The 23,133-nt window shown below is 36.7% G+C and overlaps 1 protein-coding gene across 1 annotated transcript; it reads right to left on the reverse strand.

The window, feature by feature from the left end:
- Positions 1-3,844: 3,844 nt before the first annotated feature.
- On the reverse strand, positions 3,845-5,848 carry LOC145063756 (F-box protein At4g09920-like). Its single transcript, XM_079011343.1, has 3 exons — positions 4,912-5,848; positions 4,678-4,802; positions 3,845-4,165 (listed from the first exon to the last, which is right to left on the reverse strand). The coding sequence occupies exons 1-3, from the start codon at positions 5,846-5,848 to the stop codon at positions 3,845-3,847; spliced, it is 1,383 nt and encodes a 460-aa protein (XP_078867469.1).
- Between the last annotated feature and the right edge of the window lie 17,285 nt (positions 5,849-23,133).

Genomic DNA, 23,133 nt, shown 5'->3' on the forward strand with positions numbered 1-23,133 from the left:
ATAATTAAACCAAGATGGGTTTTGAAGGATGTGTAAGCTTAATAAGTTCATTTATGGACCAAAATAAGCATCTCGCAAGTGGGATCATTATTTCAATGAGAAAGTTCAAGGAGTTTGAATTTCGAGAAATAAAGATAAGCCATATATATGTTAAAGCTAGTGGGAGTAATTGGAATCTTTGTTTCAATGAAAAAAGTTCAAGGCGTTTGAATTTCGAGAAACACATATAAGCCATATATATGTCAGTGCTAGTGGGAGCACTTTAGTTGTCCGTGTATTGTACATAGATAATGTACGATTCATAAGAAACTATATTCTAACTTAGCAAGTGTAAAAGCTTGGCTTGTTATGAGAATCGTTTCACTATGATATACATGGGAGATACAAAACATGTACATAATAAGGATCTATGGAGATAGATCAAAGTGATTCATTGGATTAAGCCAAAGTACATTGAATGTTGAGGAAACTCGATATGCAGAACTCAAAAAGGAGTTTAGGCTGGCATGACATTGAGCAACGCTAATGTTCTAGTTCTACTATTGAGCTAAAGTAAATGATTTGTGTCCCACATGCTTCTGCTATGGGATCAATCATACATGGCATGACATGCACCATATCTAATGACTTGTATGCTTCGTGCATCACAAGTTGGATTAGTTCAATTTGGCAAGAATCAAAGAATCAAGATCAAGAACATTCTTAAGTATGCTTAGAGGACAAAAGAGATGATCTAGATAGTATGGAAGAGATCATTGTAAGAGTTACATTGATGTTAATTTCCATAACACTAGAGAAGATTCCGTTTGCAGTTGGATTTCGTGCTTCTTTGAATGGTGAAGTTTTAGCTTGGAAGAGTACCAAGTATAACACCATTGTGGATTTGCAAACTTAGAGTATGTTGCGGTTGGTTAAATTGAAAAGAAGACAATGTGGCTGAAAGAGATTCATTAGTGACATCTTTGTTGAAATTCAATCATTGATGGTCCTTATGAAGTTTTTTGTGACATTGGGTGAACTTACCTCGAGTATGGATCCCAAGTCATACAAGCTCACATTACACATACTCAGTAAGTACCAACACATTTGATAGTGAGTCAAATGTGAAGACGTCATAGTCAATATGTATATCAAAAGATAATCTTGTCGATCCATTCCTAAGCCCATGTCATTGACCAAGTCTGATAGTCAGACAAAGTCAAGAGGCATTAGATTTGCAAATGAATTGGCTTAAACACTCTTATTTTGGTTTGTTTTAAAACCCGAGAACTTTAAGCAGTATAAGTTTTAATTTGATTTGGCTATTATTAAGTGGTGATCTTAATATATGATGGATTTCGGTCATTTCAATTAGTCTATCACTGCGTTCTCACTTTTGCATGTTTGGAACCCACTTCCCGAGTATTAATTTACTCAAACGTCCACAGTCGGTCATACTCTTGGAAGTAAGTAGTGATTCAAGACTGTCATGAGTATTAATGGATTGTCCATATTGATTGGACATAGCAAAGAGATTGCGCTAACACTCATGAGTGCTTAATAGAGATTTAAGTATTAGACCAACCCATGCTTAGAGATTACTTAATGGATTCAGTCACGAGTAATTCTAAGACGATAATATTTTTTATTCTTCAAACCTAGATACATGTGGGGTTTTGCTCTATGATTCTGTTATGCATTGGACTACTCCAATGCTAACTGTAATTGGTAGTTATAAAGGATATGTCCATGTGTGATATGATGAAATAGACAAAAACTATGTAGTTAAAGTTTATTCGTTCTTTCTGCCTTAATAGGAGAAGCGATATCTATAAACCCCTCGATGACTTGGTGCTAACATCTAAAGTGCTTGGTCGAGCCTTGAGTGGAATTGATGTGTTCAATTTAGTAGTCAGATGCAATCGTCACAAATCTATATCGGGAAACATAATCTTGAATTCTTGAGATTGACCATTGTCCATGTCCCGGATTCATAAAGATATCATAGAACAAAGGGATAGTTGATCACTTATCTAAGGGTTGAATCTTGATTAGATCAAGAGTTCAGTAGTTGCATTGGATGGCTAACTCTTTGTTGACTATTGGAGAAATATTAGTCCTCGTATAGTTGATGACTTGTTCAAGTGGGAGACTGTTGGAATAGTGTCCAAGGTCATTAACTATTGGTAATATTTCTAATAATAGCAGGGTCCTTTTGGGTTACCCTCAAGACCCAAATTGAGTAGCATAAATAAAGGAGAAATTAGTTTATTAATTATTATGGTTAATAATTAATTAGAAATTAATTGGAAATATATTTTGGAAATTAATTAATAGTTTAATTAATTAAAGGGTTGAATGTTCATTAATCGATAGTTGGTTAATCAGGAATGTTCCAGAACCCTTATGGAATAAGGGTTGGATGAAAATTACTCCATCCCACATGGGAAAGGAGTGAAATTTCGTGTTTAGGCCTCCATCCCACATGGGAAGGATTACTAAACCTAAGGAGGCATCCAAGGCTAAAAATAGGGCTTTAGGGATTTCATTCCTCCTTGCACCTTGGCTTGAAGTATTTGCCAACCCTTCTTCCTCTCCCTCTTAGGGATGATTTCTAACCCCTTTGGGTTTGTGAAATTGACCCTTCTCCTAGTTATTTTTATTCCACTCTTTGGTGTCATTGGGTGTGATACCATTAGAGGGATTCTAGTTTGGGTCCTTTCATCCAAGCAACTTCATGGAGGTTCAAGATCTCAAGCATGGAGATCACGGGCTACATAAGAGGTATGTTTTCTTACTTATGTTTTAGTTTTTTAGGGTTGATATAATTAGCATGAAGCCATAGATCCATAGGATGCATGTACACTTAGGTATATCGTTGTTTCGATTTTTCCGCTGCCTAGTTTTAGAGTGTATTTGATGCATAGAAAACCTAACAAACATCCACCCCTTTTTCTTTATTTTATGCGATTATCAATAAAATCATTACTAAACATAGAAATACTTTTAACTCAGTGCTATCTCAAAACATAAATGCCATCAACATACGAAAATTATCATTTTTCGTATTTATCACGACATGATATCAATTAAACTACAATAATAATTTTCTTATCAAATTGTAGATGTTTAAGAAATGGAAGTAGCAAGAATACATTATTCCCGCAAAAGTAAACAGCTTCATAGGTAGAACACTATATGTTTTATTATCACACAGATGGATTTCGATATGTATTGATTCGTCAATTTAACAATTACAATTGGCAAAGTTCACAGTTTTATTTCAAAATCGACTAGAAAGTTGTTGAAACAGATTATTTATCTATCTTGCTTGGATGCAAAAGATTTTAACATAATTATTAACCGGAGACCTAACAATACTAGTCAGTGTGAATTACAATCTTGTATACACAACGATTAAAGATTATATTTTGAGGCAACATAAATGAAGAGAAGAGAAGGAAAAAAAGACAACATAAACATATGATACCTAGTTATACCAAATGATGATGTTATACATTACCATTCACAACAAAGTAAAGATCATGTTAGACATTACCATTCACAACAAAGTGTCAAAATATTTTGGACACCTAGTTATACATACTATAACCATATTTGTAATATTTATCCAGGTCAAATAATTGGATTGAGTAATGGGTAAGATTCATAATTTTTTCACAAGATTAAATCAGCCTCAAACATGTAGCTATTGACTAGTATGTGCATTTAACCCAAACTTTAATACATCTCCCAACACAATTGTCCTTAAAATGAAGCAACATGAAGTCATGTGGTACAAACATACAAATCACATGAGATCAAGAAATCTAGTTACCTTGTAACATGAATAGGTAGGTACTACTTACGGTTTACCAGGTTTACCAGAAAGCTGATAATAACTGATCTCATTAAGAGTAATGAGTTTGACATTTGAGGAAGCTTTGTGAAACTTTGAGACTTGATTCATAGTCTCCATTGACCTCTCATGGAACTCATCTTCTTCACAATCCCTTCTAAAAATCATTTCCTCTAATGCATCTCCATGCTCTAGTAAACAACGTGCTAAATCAAGTATTAGCTTTTCCTTATAGAAATTAAGAAACTCGACTGTTTTCAGATGACGTGTCAAGATTCCTCTTCTTTCAGCTTCATCCAACTTCCAGTCTTCCCAAAGAAAATGGTCCTAGATCATCATCGAAAAGATTAAGTTTTCATGTTGTGGTGCAAAGATCCACACAAAAATTTTGAATTCTTAAAAAGTGTAGTTAGTGGGCTCAATTGCTTTTTCATATTACTAGGATAATGCAAATGTCCCAAGTTGGAATCCTTTTCACCCGAAAAAAAAGGGTTGATGAAATTTTGTCTAAAGTCTATCTGAAATTTGTGTATCTCCAATTAAATGTCTATGTGGCAAAATGGGTCAGACGATGAGACACATAATATAATGGGTTCAAAAATATAAATTTGATCGAAAGGTGTCTTGTAAGATTAGGTCAACCTGAGAAAAACTTCTTTGTCTAATTTTCTTATAAGTATAAAAACAATTAATACACTTAAATATATTACAAATAAATAAAAAGATTTAGAAGGTTGTAAGCCTTTAACTACAGTTTAGGCACCTTATGACACCAGATTATTTTATTTTACTGATTTGATAAACTATAAGCAGATATTATATGAGAATAGTCAGAATACATCTTCAATGATCAAATTGAGAGACTCCAATTGAGGAAGACGTGTGAGGAATCTGATGAGTTTACTGATTATGGGGCTATCATGAATTCCTGTGGTTAGCTCCAATGTCTTGAGATTAGGTACAACTGCATGTTTAATCACAACTCATGGATAATTAATATGTTATCACAATTTACAATGCATACACATTTTTAACTAAAATGAAATTTATAAATAAAGAGAATAAGCAACTACCTGAGGGATATAATGAGAAACAGAAGATGTCAATACTGGTGGACAAAGATTCTAAAAGACCATTTCCTCGAAACTTGCGCTCCATATATTCATATGGAAAGTCTTCAGAATGAATTGCAACTTTCTTCAATGAAACCAAACTTTTGAAGATATACTTATAAGCTTCAAAAGCTCCAAACTCAAAAAACACCAATTTTGGGCAAACAATCTCTATGCAACCACAGATACTCTCAATATTATACAACTCTGAGATATTCCGGTTATCAAGTCTGAGATTCTTGAGATTCGGACATGAAATACAAAGAAACACGAGTTTCTTCATCATGTAGTCTATCAAACTCAAATCCTCAAGCAATGGCAACCCTTTGAGAAAATCATATACGTACACAGAGTCGTATGCTAACTCAAAATTGTTCAACTCAAGAACCCTAAGTCCTGAAAACCCTGTCAACTTAAGAAAATTTAAACGCCGTTTGTACAAATACAACCTGAATACCTCTAATGAACCACATGTCATAAGACAATCGGGCAAATGTATACTTTTAAGCCAATGCCCACAACAAAACAACAAGTGAAGTTGTTTAATGTTTCTCTTAACAACAACATGAATCCACTTTTGTACAATCTGCATACTGTAATGGTCCGAACAACATAAACAAACACCCTCCAAATCAAGGGAACCCTTTGCTAAAACCCTATCAACAAACTTTTTGAATTTGTTCCTTGAAAATTCCGATCCTCTAGAACAATCTATGTCAATGGAGGGAATTGAAGTCCACACATACTTCCATCGTGTTGACAGAATGCTGGTTCGAATTACTTCTTCGGTAGTCGGAAGACTTGAAAGAACCAACTGAAGAACAAGGTTTGGTAAGCTACTGATCTTATCAACACCATATTCATGCTTTGATGCATTTACTTTCTTGGACAGCTCCATGCCTCAGAAATCAGAATAACAAACAAAATGTTAAGGCATACAAAGACATTTTCTCAAACAGTTTGTGAACAACAAGAAGGTACGGCTTCTACATACCATGAAAGTGTGCGTTTGGCAAAATACCAATTTCAATATCAATTAAATTTACAATTGTAACAGAAGATGTTTTTATGTTTCTTGAACATCTAATTATCTAAACAATGAAATAAAATAACACTTTGTGTGTTTCATTTTCCTTGCAGTTCTAAAATTAGGGTTTCCACTCTGGCGATCTTAGTTGTATCGCACTGGTGGTTGAATTTGATATTTAACAAACAAGAACACGAATAGAAATCAATAGGATCACGAATAAATGATATCATAATAACTTTAAAAATCACATAATCGAGACATTCATTTTACCTGATTGCAACTGAAAAGTGATTATGTTTGGTGTATTTCAAGTTTTAGAACAAAATTCACTGATTTTTGTCCATTGGACCTCTGGACGACCTTCGTTGCTTTCGTGGGGATCTATTTGTTTGAAACTGGGAAGTAGTTGAAGTAGTTATTCTGTTTCCCGCCTTTATTTTTATTTTGATAGCGCGTTCTTGATTGCCTCTATTTTTATTTTATTTTTATTTTTTGAGTTTCAAACCTGTTACCTGTCAATTGAATTAAAACGAAAATTATATCAAATAAAATAGCCAAATGACCTTTGTGCAAATGGTATCACTTGGATCCAAAGAGGTTCGTAATAGACAAATGTGTAAATTAAGTACTCGGGTTAACGAGTGTAAGGTACTGTTTGTTTTTTTAAAACAAAAATTCATATAGTCCGGACCACCTCTGCAACCCTCTGCAGTAGAAGAGGTGGACCAAACGGCTGCAGATTGTAATAAAAAGCGTGTTTGTTTTTTTAACATCTGCAAGCTGTTGCAAATATTAAAAAATTAAAATAAACTGATTTTATAATCCGAAAATAATTTTTTAATACCGAAAACTTAATAATGTATGACATTTTGACAATAATTTATGATATTTTAGCAAAAAATAATAATATTTTAACAAAAAAAAATAAAGATATTTTAGCATAAAATAATGATATTTCATCAACAAATTATTATTATTTAATATAAAAAAAACAACAATAATAAACAAAAAAACGAAAAAAAATGTGAAATGACATTTCAGCAATATATAACCAATATTTTAGCAAGAAAAAAAAGTAGAAGATGAGGTTGGAAGAGGTAGGAAGAGGCAAAAAAGCGTTGCGCCAAGAAGAACACGTGCAGAAGTTTTTTAATCCGAATACTTCTGAAAAAAAAAAACAAATGCGATATGAAAAGTGTTGCACGTATGCTACGTCACGCAGTAATAAGAGGTCTGAACAGATTTTTTCCAAAAAACAAACAACACCTAATTCGTTTAAAAAATTGTAAAACATACATTACTATTATTATTTTATAATTATAATATTTACTTGTTTTTATAAATAAAACTTTGTGATCCAAGTAATATTATTGTTTATTAAGAAATGTTTTTTAGACTTTTATAACTTAAATCTATTTATATTCGTACAATTGTTTTCAATATTAAATATTTTACAACTGATTTCAATTTTAAATTTACAAGGGATTATGATAGATAAATATGCAAGTGAGCATACTCTAACGAGCACCTTCAATAATAATGGAAATTAATTTTTTATTCAACACCAACGGTTTTTTTAACAAGGCTAGAGGGATTAATTTCTCAAATAAAATCAAGGTTCTAAATGGCGTGAGGCGTGACGTGGCGGCAAGGCCAAGCCTCAAGCTTAACGAGTCATGGCGAGCCATGACGTTTTTCAAGGCGTGATATAAGGCGGCGATTTTGTATTAATTTAAAATTATATTACCATATAAATATAAATTTATTTTAAATATAACTACTTTTTAGAAGTGTTAGATCAATAACTAATAACAAAAAGTTAACAAAAACCATAATATTTGTATCTCCGATTTGAAAAGACATAACAAAGAGCAAAAAACTGTGTCTCAAACGAAAAAACACGCGCCATAACACGCCATAACGCGCCATGGCGCGCCATATCACGCATTGCCATGCGTCACGCCTAACAGCAACGTTATGAAGCTTTTCGTAACGGCGAAGTCACGCCTCACGCCATAACGCGCCATGGCACGCTTTTTAGAACACTGAATAAAATGCACCACATTGGCAAGATCCATCACGGGTTTAGGAAGTCCTGATTTAGGATTCAGTTGAACCATAATGTAACGAAAGAGAAATGAAAAAGTTTATTTAATTACATCTAGAGATCTCTTGGAAAATAAAAAAGGATTGTTGAAACCCATCAAATTAGATATTTCATGAATTTTCAAAAAACAAAACTTTTTGGAATAGAATTGAATTCAAATTATCACATAAAAACTAAAATACCGCAAACCAAAAACGCTATGAACCAATCAAGTGAAGAAGATGATCCAACAAGTTGATAATCATATTCACCTCATCTTTACATTCGATTTTCTTCATGCCTCTGTCGTTTTGGTTTTGTGAACAAAAAATTATCCAAAGAGTTTTTCTGAAAATATCTTCAAATCATACGCCAACATTATATCAAACAAATGACAAATAACAAGACGATACAACTTCTACATAATGTGAAAAACGTATAAATTGGGCCAAAAATCATCTAAAAACTCAACTCACACAAACTAAGATTTTCACATATGTAAAGCATAACTACGTGATAAAGTCATTTCTTCCATATTTCATCAAATAAATACCATATAATGTTCCAAAACTACTTCAATGTATTTTTGTACATAACACAAAAAAGGTCATATCAAAAACGATATAAATGAACCTTTCTCAATTCTACCCCAAGGGTTGCAAGTGGAAGTGAGATTCATCACAAACCAAAATCAAAGGCAATACAAGATTTTGAACTAATATGATTTTAGCTTTTGGTGATGCTCGTTGAAGCATCATTACATCGGTCAAAAACCTTGACTTTCCATTACTCGGGGTGATGTTGATGGTCTCAAGAACCGGTGAACTCTCAAGCAAAAGCTCTATGAATCCCATATGGTGTGGAACATCAGACATACCTTTCAACTTTACTTGAGTTTATAGATGATCTAACTCTTAAATTATTATCAGCTACTCGTTGAGAGAGTCATATTGAAAGTGTTAAAGCACTAAAAACACAAATTTTCCAAAAAAAAAAACTTTAAAATAATTATCTAATGTGACGCGTAATCACTAGTAAATGATGAATTTTCTAGTTTTGAATTTATTTTAAGTTTAGTTATATGGTATGAAATTTTATATAAAATTAATCCCGTAAGTAAAAAATTGCAATCTAAAGAAATGTTTTTTGATGTTGTTGTACAAAATTTAGAGGAGTTGATTAATTATTTTGAACAATATAGAGAAAGTGAATTTGACTTTGCTGTTAATGAAGCCAAAGAAATAGTAATTAGTGTTAAATTTAATACCGAATTTCCTCAAAAACATATTTATAGTAGAAAAAAACAGTTCGATGAAATTCCAAATACCGAAAGAGAACCCCAATCTTCTCAAGAAGCATTTAAAAACAGATTGTTTTTGTTATTCTTGTAGATATGACTCTTGTTCAATTGAAAAGTAGATTTGAATAAATGCAAGGGTTTGATTGTTCAAAATTAGTTTCTTTAGATGATAATGAATTAAAAAAAATGTTGTTTAAATTTTGAGTCTAATTTGACAAATGGTGAAGAATGTGATATTGATGGAAATGGTTTATTTATTGAGTTAAAAATTTTGCAGAAAATGTTGTCGGATGAATCATATAAAGATGAAAGTCCTTGGACATCTATGTAAATAATGGAGTATGCAAGAAGAATGGATATGTTCCATAATGTGTTGTTTACATTTAGGATATTGTTGACTGTGTCGGTTATGGTTGCTTCCGGAAAAGAAGTTTATCAAAATTGAAGCTTTTGAAATTGTATCTCCAAAGTACAATGACTCAAGAAAGATTGAATTGATTAACAATTTTAAATATCAAAGGTGATTTTTAAAAAAGTACTGATTATTGTAAAATAAGAAATGTTTTCACTTCAAAAAATGCACGAAGACATTGGTTTAAGTGATTTTTGTAGGTTTTGTTTGTATTACTTATTTGAATATTAAATTTATTGCATTTTTTATATTTGTTTTCTCGATCTACGAAACATATATAAGGGCATAAATCCTTTTGTCTCGCCCCGGGTAGTAAAAAACAATGGATCGACCCTGACTCTACTCCTAAGCTACTCCTTGATTCCACCTATGTTCATTGTGAAACTTGAACTGTAACACCCATAAAAATCAAACCAATTTAAAACTTTTTCAAACATCCAAAAACCATTAGTTATTACAACATGTTTTCAAAATAGTTTAATATCAGAGTATCTCAGAAACCATAAGTCCAAAACACGAGGATGTGTACGGTCACGTGTAACGCCCGGGTTTCAGGGCTAAGCATTTTTGGGCGATGTAATAGTCTAAGTCAACTATTGTAACTATTTTTGAAGTAATAAAGATGAAATATTTGAATTCTATGTGAATTATGTGTATTTGTGTGCTTATTACTTAATTATAAAGATATAATTAATAAAGAATAAAAATAAGCGTCAAAATTAAAGTGTGAAATAAGTCTGATATCTTTACATAAAGTTGAAGTGGTCGAAACAAGGATTCCATGAATATAAAGAACGCCGGAATCCGATTTATAACGAAGAAGTTATGACCCGTCGAAGTTTCGCGACGGAACCGACACGACATCGGGAAGCGTAAAAAGTGAATTTATGATGAAAGACTTTCTAGCCTTAGTAAACTAAACCAAAGTCGTAGAGTATGTTAAACTGAGAAAATCTATAAAAAGAACGTTCAAATCTGACTTCGTAGAGGAAGTTATGATTTTTTAAAGTTTCGGCTTAGTAGTGTACAACCCGAAACTCGAATTTTAGTTCGAGTGGTTTTTGGCCTACGCGAGCTAAATGAGAGTTGAATATCTCAATAATAGGAACTCAACGGTAAAAAGACGGACGAAAACGGAGTCCGTGTGAAGGAGTTACAAATTCTTCGCGGTCATTTAACAGCCTAAACTCCTCCTACTGTTAAATTTAAGATCGGTCAAGAATTAGCCGACGGAGTCAAAAAGAAAGTTGTAGATCCTATTTTTACCTACGCGTGGATATAAATAACGTCGAAAACGGAGCTCTTATGCGAAAGTTATGAATTTTTGAAAATCAGTTGATTTTCATCCTGTGTGCGATGCCACATGTCAGCACCAGGTGAAAACTTGGAGCCTACGCAACACCACGACGTGGTGAGAGGCACCACGACGTGGTGACCCCTTGGAGGCCTATAAATAGAGGCTCGAGGCTGCCTCTTTTCCTCACACCTTTCCCTACTTCTTTCTCTCTCTAGAACATCTCTTTAAGCCCTAAAACCCCCCTAAAAAGCCAAGGGAACCTCCCTAGCACGAGGCGGAAGCTTGGAGCGCCCGACGGCTCTGAGAAGAAGAGTCATTCGGCTTGGGAACGTTGCTCCAGCGAAGCCTAGTTTTCGAGAAAACCCGTTGTAAGTGAGCTATGCCTACGCTATCTTTAGTAAACTTATGTTTCAATATAGTAATGTTATTAGGACCTTATAAGGAGTATTTGGGCTATTATTATGGGTTATATAAGTATTGTTTAACGCTTATATAATAGTAATAATAGCTAGACTATTAATTAGTCGCGGTTAACGTTAGACTAAACCCTAGTGATAATGATACTAGGTTTTATCGAGGGATAATTGTTTTGAGATAACGAAGCGATGTTCGAAGGCAGAATCACCACTTTTTCAGGTGAGTGCATAGTTACTTTCAGCTTACACATAGATATGAAGTATTTTATATAAATTACGTGCTATGTTTGCATATTATCTGTATACTTGCTATCTATGTTGGATGAACGATTTTATACATTTTTTTTAAATGATATAAACTGTATATGTATTTTATATCTACAAAATGTGTTAGGTAAAACATGGGTAGATGTAATAGTTGATGTGTGACAAAATAAAATAATGAGAAGCCTCGTTATAGATGTTATTGATGATCCAGTCATCTAGCGGAGTATAGATGACGACCACGGACTATTCTATAGACAGTCCAGTGGAACACTAGCAGGCTCACAACATGTAGGTGTTTATTTGAACTGTGTGCTCACCAGGTGTACTCCATCCCCCACATGGTTGCCTTAAGGACATTTATTGCTGAGGAATCCCCTTAGCAGTAGTGTCCATCCCGATGATAGTCCTTAGACTAGGTCCCTTGTGTTAGATGTTTTAGGGACATAAAGTGAGGATAATGGGAACGGGTAATCGGGTTTGTTTGGTTTGATAAAGTTAATAACTTATTTATTGTGGGTTGAAAACCCTATGTGCTCAACAGACTCCCAAGCCTGACCCACTCAGTTTCTTGTATTACAGGTAGTGACGCATGAGCATAGGTGTGATGTCTTGGGATGAGAGATTAAGGGATTTTAGGCCTGTAAATACGGAATAATGTAGTAAGGCTTATGTTGTATTGTTTATGCTTATGATATGTATCGCACATGACATCCCGAGTCTTTTTAATGAAATATATTTCTATAGAAATGCTTATGATAAATCTTTATCATATTTTGTTTTGGGACAAATTCCTCAACACTTTTATTTAAAATGTTACTCTGATTTTTAAACAAAGCATAAACAAAATCAGTATTTTCTGGCCATGAAAATGGGGATGTCACAGTTGGTATCAGTGCATTAGTTTAAGCGAAATAGGAATTTGTAGGATTTCTAGACTTAAACTTAGAATGCTAAGCGATGATTTGAGGTCTGAGCACTAGCTTATTTTAGGAATTATGCCTAAAATGCTTTTATGTGCTAAATGCTTTGTGCCTGATATGTTGTTAATTGTTCGGATCTATGGTCTGTTTCCGACCGGATCTGGAAACCTTATGTGCTTAGGATTCTAAACGTACGACTACGATATTAGACCTAACATATAAACGTTTCGGAGAGATAAGGCTGATTTGAACATCAGTCCTAAATAAAGATCTAAATTCACCTTATTCGGTGTATAGATCAAGATGGCAAGGACACGTAGCGGAAACGTGAATGCAAATGAGAACAGAAACCAACCCCCAGTGATTGAGAAAATACCGGTTGTGGTAGTCGCTGCTAAGCCAATAACTATGGCCGGAGTGCAAGCGATGATCCAGACGATGTTGGATCGTCAAATGGAGGAAACCAGACGTTTGCTCTAGCAAAATCGAGAGGAAGCGACCATACAGATCGAACAGCCCGAGTTGAATGAAGGACAGACTGAGGAGGGGAACTACAGTGGAACCGTTGGTCAGGTCAACCCACCAATAGTTCGACAAAACAACCAAGATGACGGAGTCAAGAGGAATGGATGCAAGTACAAGGATTTTCTAACTTGCAAGCCATCGGCTTTCACTGGAAAGGAAGATCCGATCGGGTTCATGGATTGGATCTCGAAGATGGAGTTAACTTTCATGACGTGCGGTTGCAAAGGAAAACTACAGACCACGTTTGCAGTGCGTCAATTTCGAGGAGGCGTTGTACGTTGGTGGAATACCTTGGGGAAGACTCTGAGCACCAATGAGCCCCTGCAACTGACATGGGCAGAATTTCTGGTGCAATTCAAACAAAAGTACTGCTCAGCTCAAAACCTGCTCGAGTTATAGAACCAGTTCCTAACCTTGAAGAAGGGAAGCATGTCAATCTATGAATACACAAACAACTTCACAGAAAAGATGGAGTTTGCCTTGCGTCCTGTTCCAGATGAGCTGACAAAAATTGATAAGTACGTAAAGGGACTTCCATGGGAGTACGCGGTGCCAGTGCGTCAGGCACATACTCTGGAGGCAGCTATCTGGGCTGCCAAGTCTGTGGAGGATATGATTAAGGGAAGAGCTGACAACAAAGTTGAGGTTGGCGAGAAGAGGAAATTTGAAGGGTCTGCTAAACCCAACAAAAAGAAGAGCAAGTTCGGTTCAAAGAAGCTCGGGGGAGGAGGAAATGAATCGAAATGGTGTGAGAAGTGCAAGAAGAAGCACTCAGGAAAATGTAGCGAGGAAGTAACCTGCTACAAGTGTGGGAAAACGGGGCACTATGCCAATGAGTGCACCATCAACAAGAGGGTGTGCTGCGAGTTCCGTGAAGAAGGGAATATTGCTAAGGATTGCCCAAAGAAGAAAGATGCGGGAAGGCCCAACATTCCACCGAAGTCGAAGGTGAGAGCCTTCCAGATGACGCTCGAGGCTGCAAAGGAGGCAGCAGATGTCGCTTCAGGTACCTTTCTTGTAAATAGTTTGTCTGCCAATATGCTATTTGATTCCGGAGCCAACTACTCCTTTGTGTCGTGTAAATTTGGTGGGAAACTAGCATTACTTGTAGAAAAACTTGATAATGCCCTGATGGTAGAAGTTGCCAGTGGCAAGTTCGTACCTGTTAGTAATCGTATTAAGAACATAGTCATCGACCTAAACAGAAACGAATTCCACGAAGAGCTATTACCCATAGAGTTAAACGGTTTCGACATCGTTTTGGGTATGGATTGGCTTAGCGCCAATGATGTTGAGATATTATGCCGAAAGAAGATAGTTAGCGTAAATACCCCTGGAAAGGAGTCATTTATGGTGTACGAGGACAAACGTAGAGTGAATTCTGGAATCATCTCCCTGATGAAAGCCAGGAAATGTTTGTCCAAAGGATGTGCATCATACTTGGCATTCGTAATCGATGCTAAGAAGGAAAAGAAAGAGGTGCAGAATATACCGGTTGTGTGTGATTATCCAGAAGTCTTTCCCAAAGATCTTCCCGGGTTACCACCTGATAGGCAAGTGGAGTTTCGTATAGACTTGTTACCAGGAACGACACCGATAGCAAACGCACCTTACCGATTAGCACTGACGGAGATGAAGGAGCTTATGATGCAACTTCAGGAGCTGTTGGACAACGGTTTTATTTGACCTAGTTCAATACCCTGGGGAGCTCCAGTGTTATTCGTGAAAAGGAAGGATGAAAGCATGAGAATGTGTATAGACTACCGAGAGCTGAAAAAGGCAACGGTGAAGAACAAGTATCCATTGCCAAGGATTGATGACCTATTCGATCAGCTGCAAGGTTCGAGCTACTTCTCAAAGATCGATCTTAGGTCAGGATATCATCAGCTGAAAGTGAGAGATCAGGATATCGAGAAGACTGCATTCAGAACGAGATATGGACACTACGAGTTCTTGGTTATGTCGTTTGGACTAACCAATGCTCCAGCAGCATTCATGGATTTGATGAATAGGGTTTGTAAACCATTCCTTGATAAATCCATGATAGTGTTCATCGACGACATTCTGATCTACTAAAAAAGCCAAGAGGAGCATGACAAGCATCTACAGGAAGTATTAGAAGTGCTGAAGAAGGAGAAGCTTTATGTAAAGTTCTCCAAGTGTGATTTTTGGATCCGAGAAGTCCAATTCTTAGGTCACGTGGTTAACCATGAAGGGATAATGGTTGACCCCGCAAAGATCGAAGCTGTAATGAAGTGGGAACGTCCAAAGAGTCCCACGGAGATTCGAAGCTTTCTAGGATTAGTCGGATATTACCGACGATTTATCTAAGGCTTTTCTTTGATAGTTGCTCCATTGACAGCTTTGACTCACAAAGGAGCTACATATACGTGGAGTGAGAAACACGATGAGGCATTCGAGAAGCTAAAGAAGAAGTTATGTGAAGCGCCGATACTTTCTCTTCCTGATGTAGTTGAAGACTTTGCGGTCTATAGTGACGCATCTGGAGTCGGTTTGGGTTGTGTTATGACCCAAAGAGAAAAGGCCATAGCATACGCATCTCGACAATTGAAAGAGCACGAAAAGAACTACCCCACACATAATTTGGAGTTGGCAGCGGTAGTATTTGCCTTAAAGATATGGAGGCATTACCTCTATGGCACGAAGTGCAAAATTTTCACTGATCATAAGAGTCTCTAGCATCTCTTTAATCAGAAAGAGTTGAACATGAGGCAACGACGCTGGCTAGAGTTAGTCAAGGACTACGACTGTGAGATACTTTACCACCCTGGTAAAGCAAATCTTGTTGCTGATGCTCTCAGTCGAAAAGTCAATCTTGAAAGGAAAATGCCAAGAGCGTTGAGAATCGAAGTCGTCTCGAAGATTGTGGAAAGTATCAGGAAATATCAAGAAGAAGCTTTAGAGAAGAATGACCGAAAAGAAGAACGTTTGGGCAAAACGTTCGCGTTCGGTACAAACAGTCGAGGACTGAAGGTATTCTAAGATCGGATTTGGGTACCTAAGACGGGAGGAATAAGAGACCTTCTGATGGAAGAAGCACACAAGACCATGTACTCGATTCATCCCAGTAGCACTAAAATGTATAGGGACCTAAAACCCTACTACTGGTGGCCGAAGATGAAGCTCGATGTTGCGAAGTATGTGGCCGAGTGTGTGACATGTGCAAGAGTTATGGCACAACATCAGAAACCGTATGGGAGTTTAGAACCTTTACATGTACCCATGGGTAAATGGGAAGATATCACCATGGATTTTGTGACTAAACTGCCCAGGACGAAGAACGGTCACGACATGATTTGGGTAGTCGTCGATTGTTTCACTAAGAGTGCACACTTCATAGCAGCCAACAAAAGGCGGTCTATGGAGAAGCTTGCAAATGCTTATGTGAAGGAAATTGTGAGACTTCACGGTGTTCCTCTAACGATTGTATCAGATCGTGACAATCGTTTTACGTCGAGGTTTTGGAGGAGTCTACAAGAGGAACTAGGCACAAAGTTGTGTCTAAGTACAACTTACCATCCGCAGACTGATGGTCAGAGCGAAAGAACGATTCAAACACTTGAAGATATGCTGAGAGCATGTACCCTTGAGTTCCAAGGTAGCTGGGATGAGCACTTACCTCTGGTAGAATTTTCCTACAACAATAGTTTTCACTCGAGCATCAAGATGGCACCTTACCAAGCTTTGTACGGACAGAAGTGTTGTACGTTGTCTTGTTGGCTTGAATCCGGAGAGAAGCACTTTATGGACCCCGAGATAGTCCATGAGACTGCTAAGAAAATGAAGGTGATTAGGGAAAGGATGTTAGCAGCTCAGGATCGTCAGAAGATCTATGCTAACAAGAAAAGACGATCGATGACCTTCGAAGTTGGGGATTCAGTTTTGCTTAAAGTCTCACCGTGTAAGGGACTTATAAGATTCGGGAAACGAGGAAAGTTGAGTCCAAGGTTTATTAGACCATTCAAAGTTCTTCAGAAGATTGGGAACCAAGCTTACAAGCTCGAATTACCCGAAGAACTAGATGGTATTCATAACACCTTCCATGTGTGTTATCTGAGAAAATTCACGGGAGAAGTTCCCGACATAATTCCAATCTCGGAGTTAAGAATGGATGAAAATAAGAGGCTAATCGAAGAGCCCGAGACAATTGTTGACCGTAAGACTAAGAAGTTACGATGCAAGATGGTCGACTTAGTGCTAGTTCGATGGAAACATTCGAATGGGCCGAATCTCACTTGGGAAACAGAGAGTGACATGATGAGTCGCTATCCACATCTGTTCGTTGATGCATGATTCCGGGACGGAATCATCCTAAGGGTGAGAGAATTGTAACGTTCGGGTTTCAGGGCTAAGCATTTTTGGGCGATGTAATAGTCTAGGTCAACTATTGTAACTCTTTTTGAAGTAATAAAGATGAAATATTTGAATTCTATGTTAATTATGTGTATTTGTGTGCTTATTACTTAATTATACAGATATAATTAATAAAGAATATAAATTAGTGTCAAAATTAAAGTGTGAAATAAGTCTAATATCTTTACATAAAGTTGTAGTAGTCGAAACAAGGATTCCGGGAATATAAAGAATGCCGAAATCCGATTTATAACGAAGAAGTTATAACCCGTCGAAATTTCGCGACGGAACCGGCACGACATCGGGAAGCGTAAAAAGTGAATTTAAGATGGAAGACTTTTTAGCCTTATTAATCTAAACCAAATTCGTAGAGTATGTTAAACCGAGAAAATCCATAAAAAGAACACTCAAATCTGACTTCGTATGAGGAAGTTATGATTTTTCAAAGTTTCGGCTTAGCAATGTACAACCCGAAACTCGAATTTTAGTTCGAGCGGTTTTTGGCCTACGCGACCTAAATAAGAGTTGAATATCTCAATATTAGGAACTCAATGGTAAAAATACGGGCTAAAACAGAGTCCGTGTGAAGGAGTTACAAATTTTTCGCGGTCATTTAACAGCCTAAACTCCTCCTTTTGTTAAATTTAAGATTGATCGAGAATTAGCCGACAGAGTCAAAATGAAAGTTGTAGATCCTATTTTTACCTACGCGTGGATATAAAGAACGTCGAAAACGGAGCTCGTATGCGAAAGTTATGAATTTTTGAAAATCAGTTGATTTCCACCATGTGTGCGATGCCACGTGTCAGCACCAGGTGAAAACTTGGAGCCTACGCAACACCACGACGTGGTGACGCCCATGGAGGCCTATAAATATAGGCTCAAGGCTGCCTCTTTTCCTCACACATTTCCCCACTTCTTTCTCTCCCTAGAACATCTCTCTAAGCCCTAAACCCCCCCCCCCCCAAAAAAAAGCCTAGGGAACCTCCCTAGCACGAGGCGGAAGCCAGGAGCGTCTGGCGGCTCCGAGAAGAAGAGCCTTTCGGCTCAGGAACGCTGCTCCAGCAAAGTCCAATTTTCGAGAAAACTCGTTGTAAGTGAGCTATGCCTACCCTATCTTTAGTATAGCTTATGTTTCAATATAGTAATGTTATTAGGACCTTATAAGGAGTATTTGGGCTATTATTATGGGTTATATAAGTATTGTTTAACGCTTATATAATAGTAATAATAGCTAGACTATTAATTAGTCGCGGTTAACGTTAGACTAAACCCTAGTGATAATGATACTAGGTTTTATCGAGGGATAATTGTTTTGAGATAACGAAGCGCTGTTCGAAGGCAGAATCACCACTTTTTCAGGTGAGTGCATAGTTACTTTCAGCTTACACATAGATATGAAGTATTTTATATAAATTACGTGCTATGTGTGCATATTATCTGTATACTTGCTATCTATGTTGGATGAACGATTTTATACATTTTTTTAAATGATATAAATTGTATATGTATTTTATATCTACAAAATGTGTTGGGTAAAACATGGGTAGATGTAATAGTTGTTGTGTGACAAAATAAAATAATGAGGGTTTTTCGTTATAGATGTTATTGATGATCCAGTCATCTAGCGGAGTATAGATGACGACCACGGACTATTCTAGACAGTCCAGTGGAGCACTAGCAGGCTCGCAACCTGTAGGTGTTTATTTAAACTGTGTGTTTATTTGAACTGTGTGCTCACCAGGTGTACTCCATCCCCCACATGGTTGCCTAAAGGACATTTATTGCTGAGGAATCCCCTTAGCAGTAGTGTCAATCCCGATGATAGTCCTTAGACTAGGTCCCTTGAGTTAGATGTTTTAGGGACGTAAAGTGAGGATAATGGGAACGGGTAATCGGGTTTGTTTGGTTTGATAAATTTAATAAACTTATTTATTATGGGTTGAAAACCCTATGTGCTCACCAGGCTCCCAAGCCTGACCCACTCAGTTTCTTGTATTACAGGTAGTGGCGCATGAGCATAAGTGTGATGTCTTGGGATGAGAGATTAAGGGATTTTAGGCCTGTAAATACGGAATAATGTAGTAAGGCCTATGCTGTATTGTTTATGCTTATGATCTGTATCGAACTTGACATCCCGAGTCTTTTTAATGAAATACATTTCTATGGAAATGGTTTTGATAAATCTTTATCATATTTTGTTTTGGGACAAATTCTGCAACACTTTTATTTAAAATGTTACTCTGATTTTTAAACAAAGCATAAACAAAATCAGTATTTTCTGGCCGTGAAAATGGGGATGTCACATCACCTCTTCGCCTTACCAAGATATCTGAAGCACCTGAAACAATAAACTGAAACCGTAAGCACAAAGCTTAGTGAGTTCCCTCAAAATACCGATACACACAACAATACATATATAATCACAAACAACATACTATGAGTTCGGTCAACCATCGGGTTGGAATAAGAGATATGGATGAAGTTTCGGGACTTTTGCAGGTAGGATCTTAGTTGAGGTGATGAATAAGAGATATGGATGAAGTTTTGGGACTTGTGGAGCATCGAGGGGGAAGATATCAAGAAAGTGAAGATTTTAGCTTTACAGATATTTACACGGCCGTGTAAATGCAAGCCTTGTGTTTACACGGGCGGTGTAAATGCATACTCATGAGCAATGTACCTCGAAGACCTGGCCAATATGAGCAATATACTTTTTGTGTTTACACGGCCGTGTAAATTGGTAGTGTTAGTTTACACGGGCCGTGTAAACGAGGTCGTGAGTTTAAATCAATTTTTTTCCTTTCTAAAAGGAGGCAACCGGTTCCAGAAGAGAGGATTCGATTTAGGGTGTTCTAGGAGGCAATTTTGGAAGATAATTGTTGCTTGAAAACATTTGGATTTCACTTGGATTTTAATTTGTAAGACTTTAACTTCTATTTCTAGGTTTGTGCTTGTTCTAGTCATGATTGGCTAGAAACTTAACTCTCCAACTTCATGTATTGACAATTGTGTGTGTGAATTTAATCATTTGACTTGGTGTTTGTTTTAAATGCTATCTAGTGAATTTGATTTTGTTTTAATTGAAGGGTTGATTTCAATTCTAGTTCTTTTTGGACAATTAAGTTAGGGTTAAATCACTCATGTTATCTATTGTACAAAATCCGTAATTGTTTTGTAAATAGAACAAGTAACAAGTATTAAATCATACTACTTGCAATGATTCTTGTACAAATCAAATTCACACATTCTAACACTCCCGAGACTATGAGGAGTATTGAGTGTTATTGGGAACATTCACATAAAGTTTAATGAAATCTTTCAACCTAATTCTAAGAGCTTGTTTAGATTAGATTGGTAAGTTTAGGATTAATCAAATAGCTTATTTTGGTTAATAAATGTGGTGAATGGGAGGTGCTAGTGCTTGTTAGCGTTTCCAAGTACCAATTTCGATAGAATTGAACAAATATCATTTCATCCTTGGAATCACATTGCTAATTTGTCTTGTATGGAGTTGGAGTCCTTACAAATCTTGAATCTACTTCATTTAATAAATCATTCACTTTTTACTTTATTCTATTTTTTAAACCATTTCTTATAAGTTCCCCCCATTCTGTGACCATTTTTTTACCTTAAGCAAAAAGGGATAAGCACTTGTCCTGTGTCTCTGTGGATCGACCCTGCTTACCTTGTATTACATTTATAGTGCAAAGTAACAGTGTTTTGGAGTCATTTTGTACCCCTTTATTTGTTGGGTTTGACACACTCAACAAATCCGCGTCGTTGTTGGGGACATGGTGTTACTAATTGTTTATGCCAAGATCTTTCCGTACAGGTACACCATTGCCAATTGACTCGGAGATAGAGAAGACTGCAAAGAAGTTAAGGAAGCAAGCCAAGCTTTGTAAGAAGCAACCGGGCTCCGTGACTTCTTCGTCTTCTAACCCTCCAGTAATCAACATTTGGGAGGACATACCTTTCTCAAGTGTGTCCGCATCCGAAACAGAAAGCCTATCACTCTCATGATCTCATCTCAACCATCCTCGCCCAAAAATACCACTCCACCATCTTCACATACTTATAATATCCCAAACACTACACTCATAGAAACTTCAACTACTACTCACACCATGGGAGATAACCATGGAGGAAATCCACCTCCAAACCCACCACCCGAGCAAACTCTTCGTCAATGGTCGAGGCAAGAGGTTACTCAACAACCTCTTTGCATCACATATCCGGCTGCCACCAACTTAGAACTAAAATCCGGACTCATCCACTTACTCCCTACCTTTATAGGTTTGGAAAATGAAGATCCCCACAAGTTTCTAACAAAATTCCATGTTGTGTGTGTGGGCATGAAACCACACAATGTCAAGGAGGATCAAATCAAGCTTAGGGCATTCCCCTTCACAGTGCAAGATGTAGCTAAAGACTGGCTTTATGACCTCCCACCAGGGATGGTAACTAGTTGGGTAGATCTTGCGAGGTTGTTTTTGGATAAATACTTCCCATAGATGAAAGCTTCAGCTCTACGGAGGGAAATCATTGGAATCAAGGAACATAAGAGAGAAGTTTTTCACACATATTGGGAAAGATTCAAGAAACTTTGTGCTCGTTGTCCCAATTATTCTAGTCCAAACTCTTGGTATTCCCATGGCCCAATATCACATAATCATAAAGGCCCAATTATGGCCCATCTATGGGTTAATTTTCTAAATTGAGCCCAAGACTCTCACATGGGCCTTATCCTAAAACCCATACAATTATTTAGTCCATTTACTTATTCTTGTAAAGCCCATTAATAGTCCAATCACCAAAGCCCAATAGAAAGGCCCAACTCAAGGCCCAAGTGAAATTAGGGTTCCCACATGAAATGATGATTAGGGTTAAGTGTTTCTTACTTAACCTGTAACATCCCAATTTTCGAGCTCAAAAATTTCGTTTTTAATTAAGTGGTTTATAATTTAGTCTATCAAAACATTGCCAAGATCATATCAATACATAAAACCAAAATATCATGTCTCAAACCAAATCATCTTGGAGTAACAAAATATCTGAGTACAATCCCAGAAAACTCTAAGCGGAAATCATGAGTGTGTGTGATGCACTGCTATACCGCCGACTCCTTCCCCTTAGACGAAGAGGCGCCTGAAACCAAAACTAAAACTGTAAGCACAAAACACCGCAACTCGCCAAGTCCCAAGAACAACTCGTCGAGTCCATCCTTGACCAACACTATACAGTCTATTTAAATGGGTATTAACACACCAAAACCATAGATCTGGCCTCCTAATGTCCATTTTACATGTAAAGTTCCAAACTTGGTACACATGCAATGGGTCTTTGGCCCAAAAAGCCATAAAAATATGGCCTCCAAGGTGCATGGGGTGTTCATGGCAGCAAAATGGGCACCTTTGTGCCATAACCCCCCCCCCCCCCCCCCAATAGACCTGGATCTAAAGCATACACTGACTTCCAACACTTAATCCCAAATACAACCTCTATAGGGCTTAGAAATATGAAGGAAAAAGCCCAAAAATCAAGATCTATAGA

Source organism: Lactuca serriola, chromosome 7, assembly GCF_051521515.1.
Source record: "Lactuca serriola cultivar US96UC23 chromosome 7, Lser_US96UC23_V15, whole genome shotgun sequence".
Lineage (NCBI taxonomy): Eukaryota > Viridiplantae > Streptophyta > Magnoliopsida > Asterales > Asteraceae > Lactuca > Lactuca serriola.

Bases quoted from the DNA above. Each gene is read 5' to 3' on its own strand.
- LOC145063756 (XM_079011343.1), bottom strand. From the start codon at position 5,848: ATGGAGCTGTCCAAGAAAGTAAATGCATCAAAGCATGAATATGGTGTT. The intron at 4,803-4,911 runs GTAGTTGCTTAT...TTAAACATGCAG, and splicing joins TTTCTCATTATATCCCTCAG to TTGTACCTAATCTCAAGACA. The intron at 4,166-4,677 runs GTATTCTGACTA...ATGATGATCTAG, and splicing joins TCAATTTGATCATTGAAGAT to GACCATTTTCTTTGGGAAGA.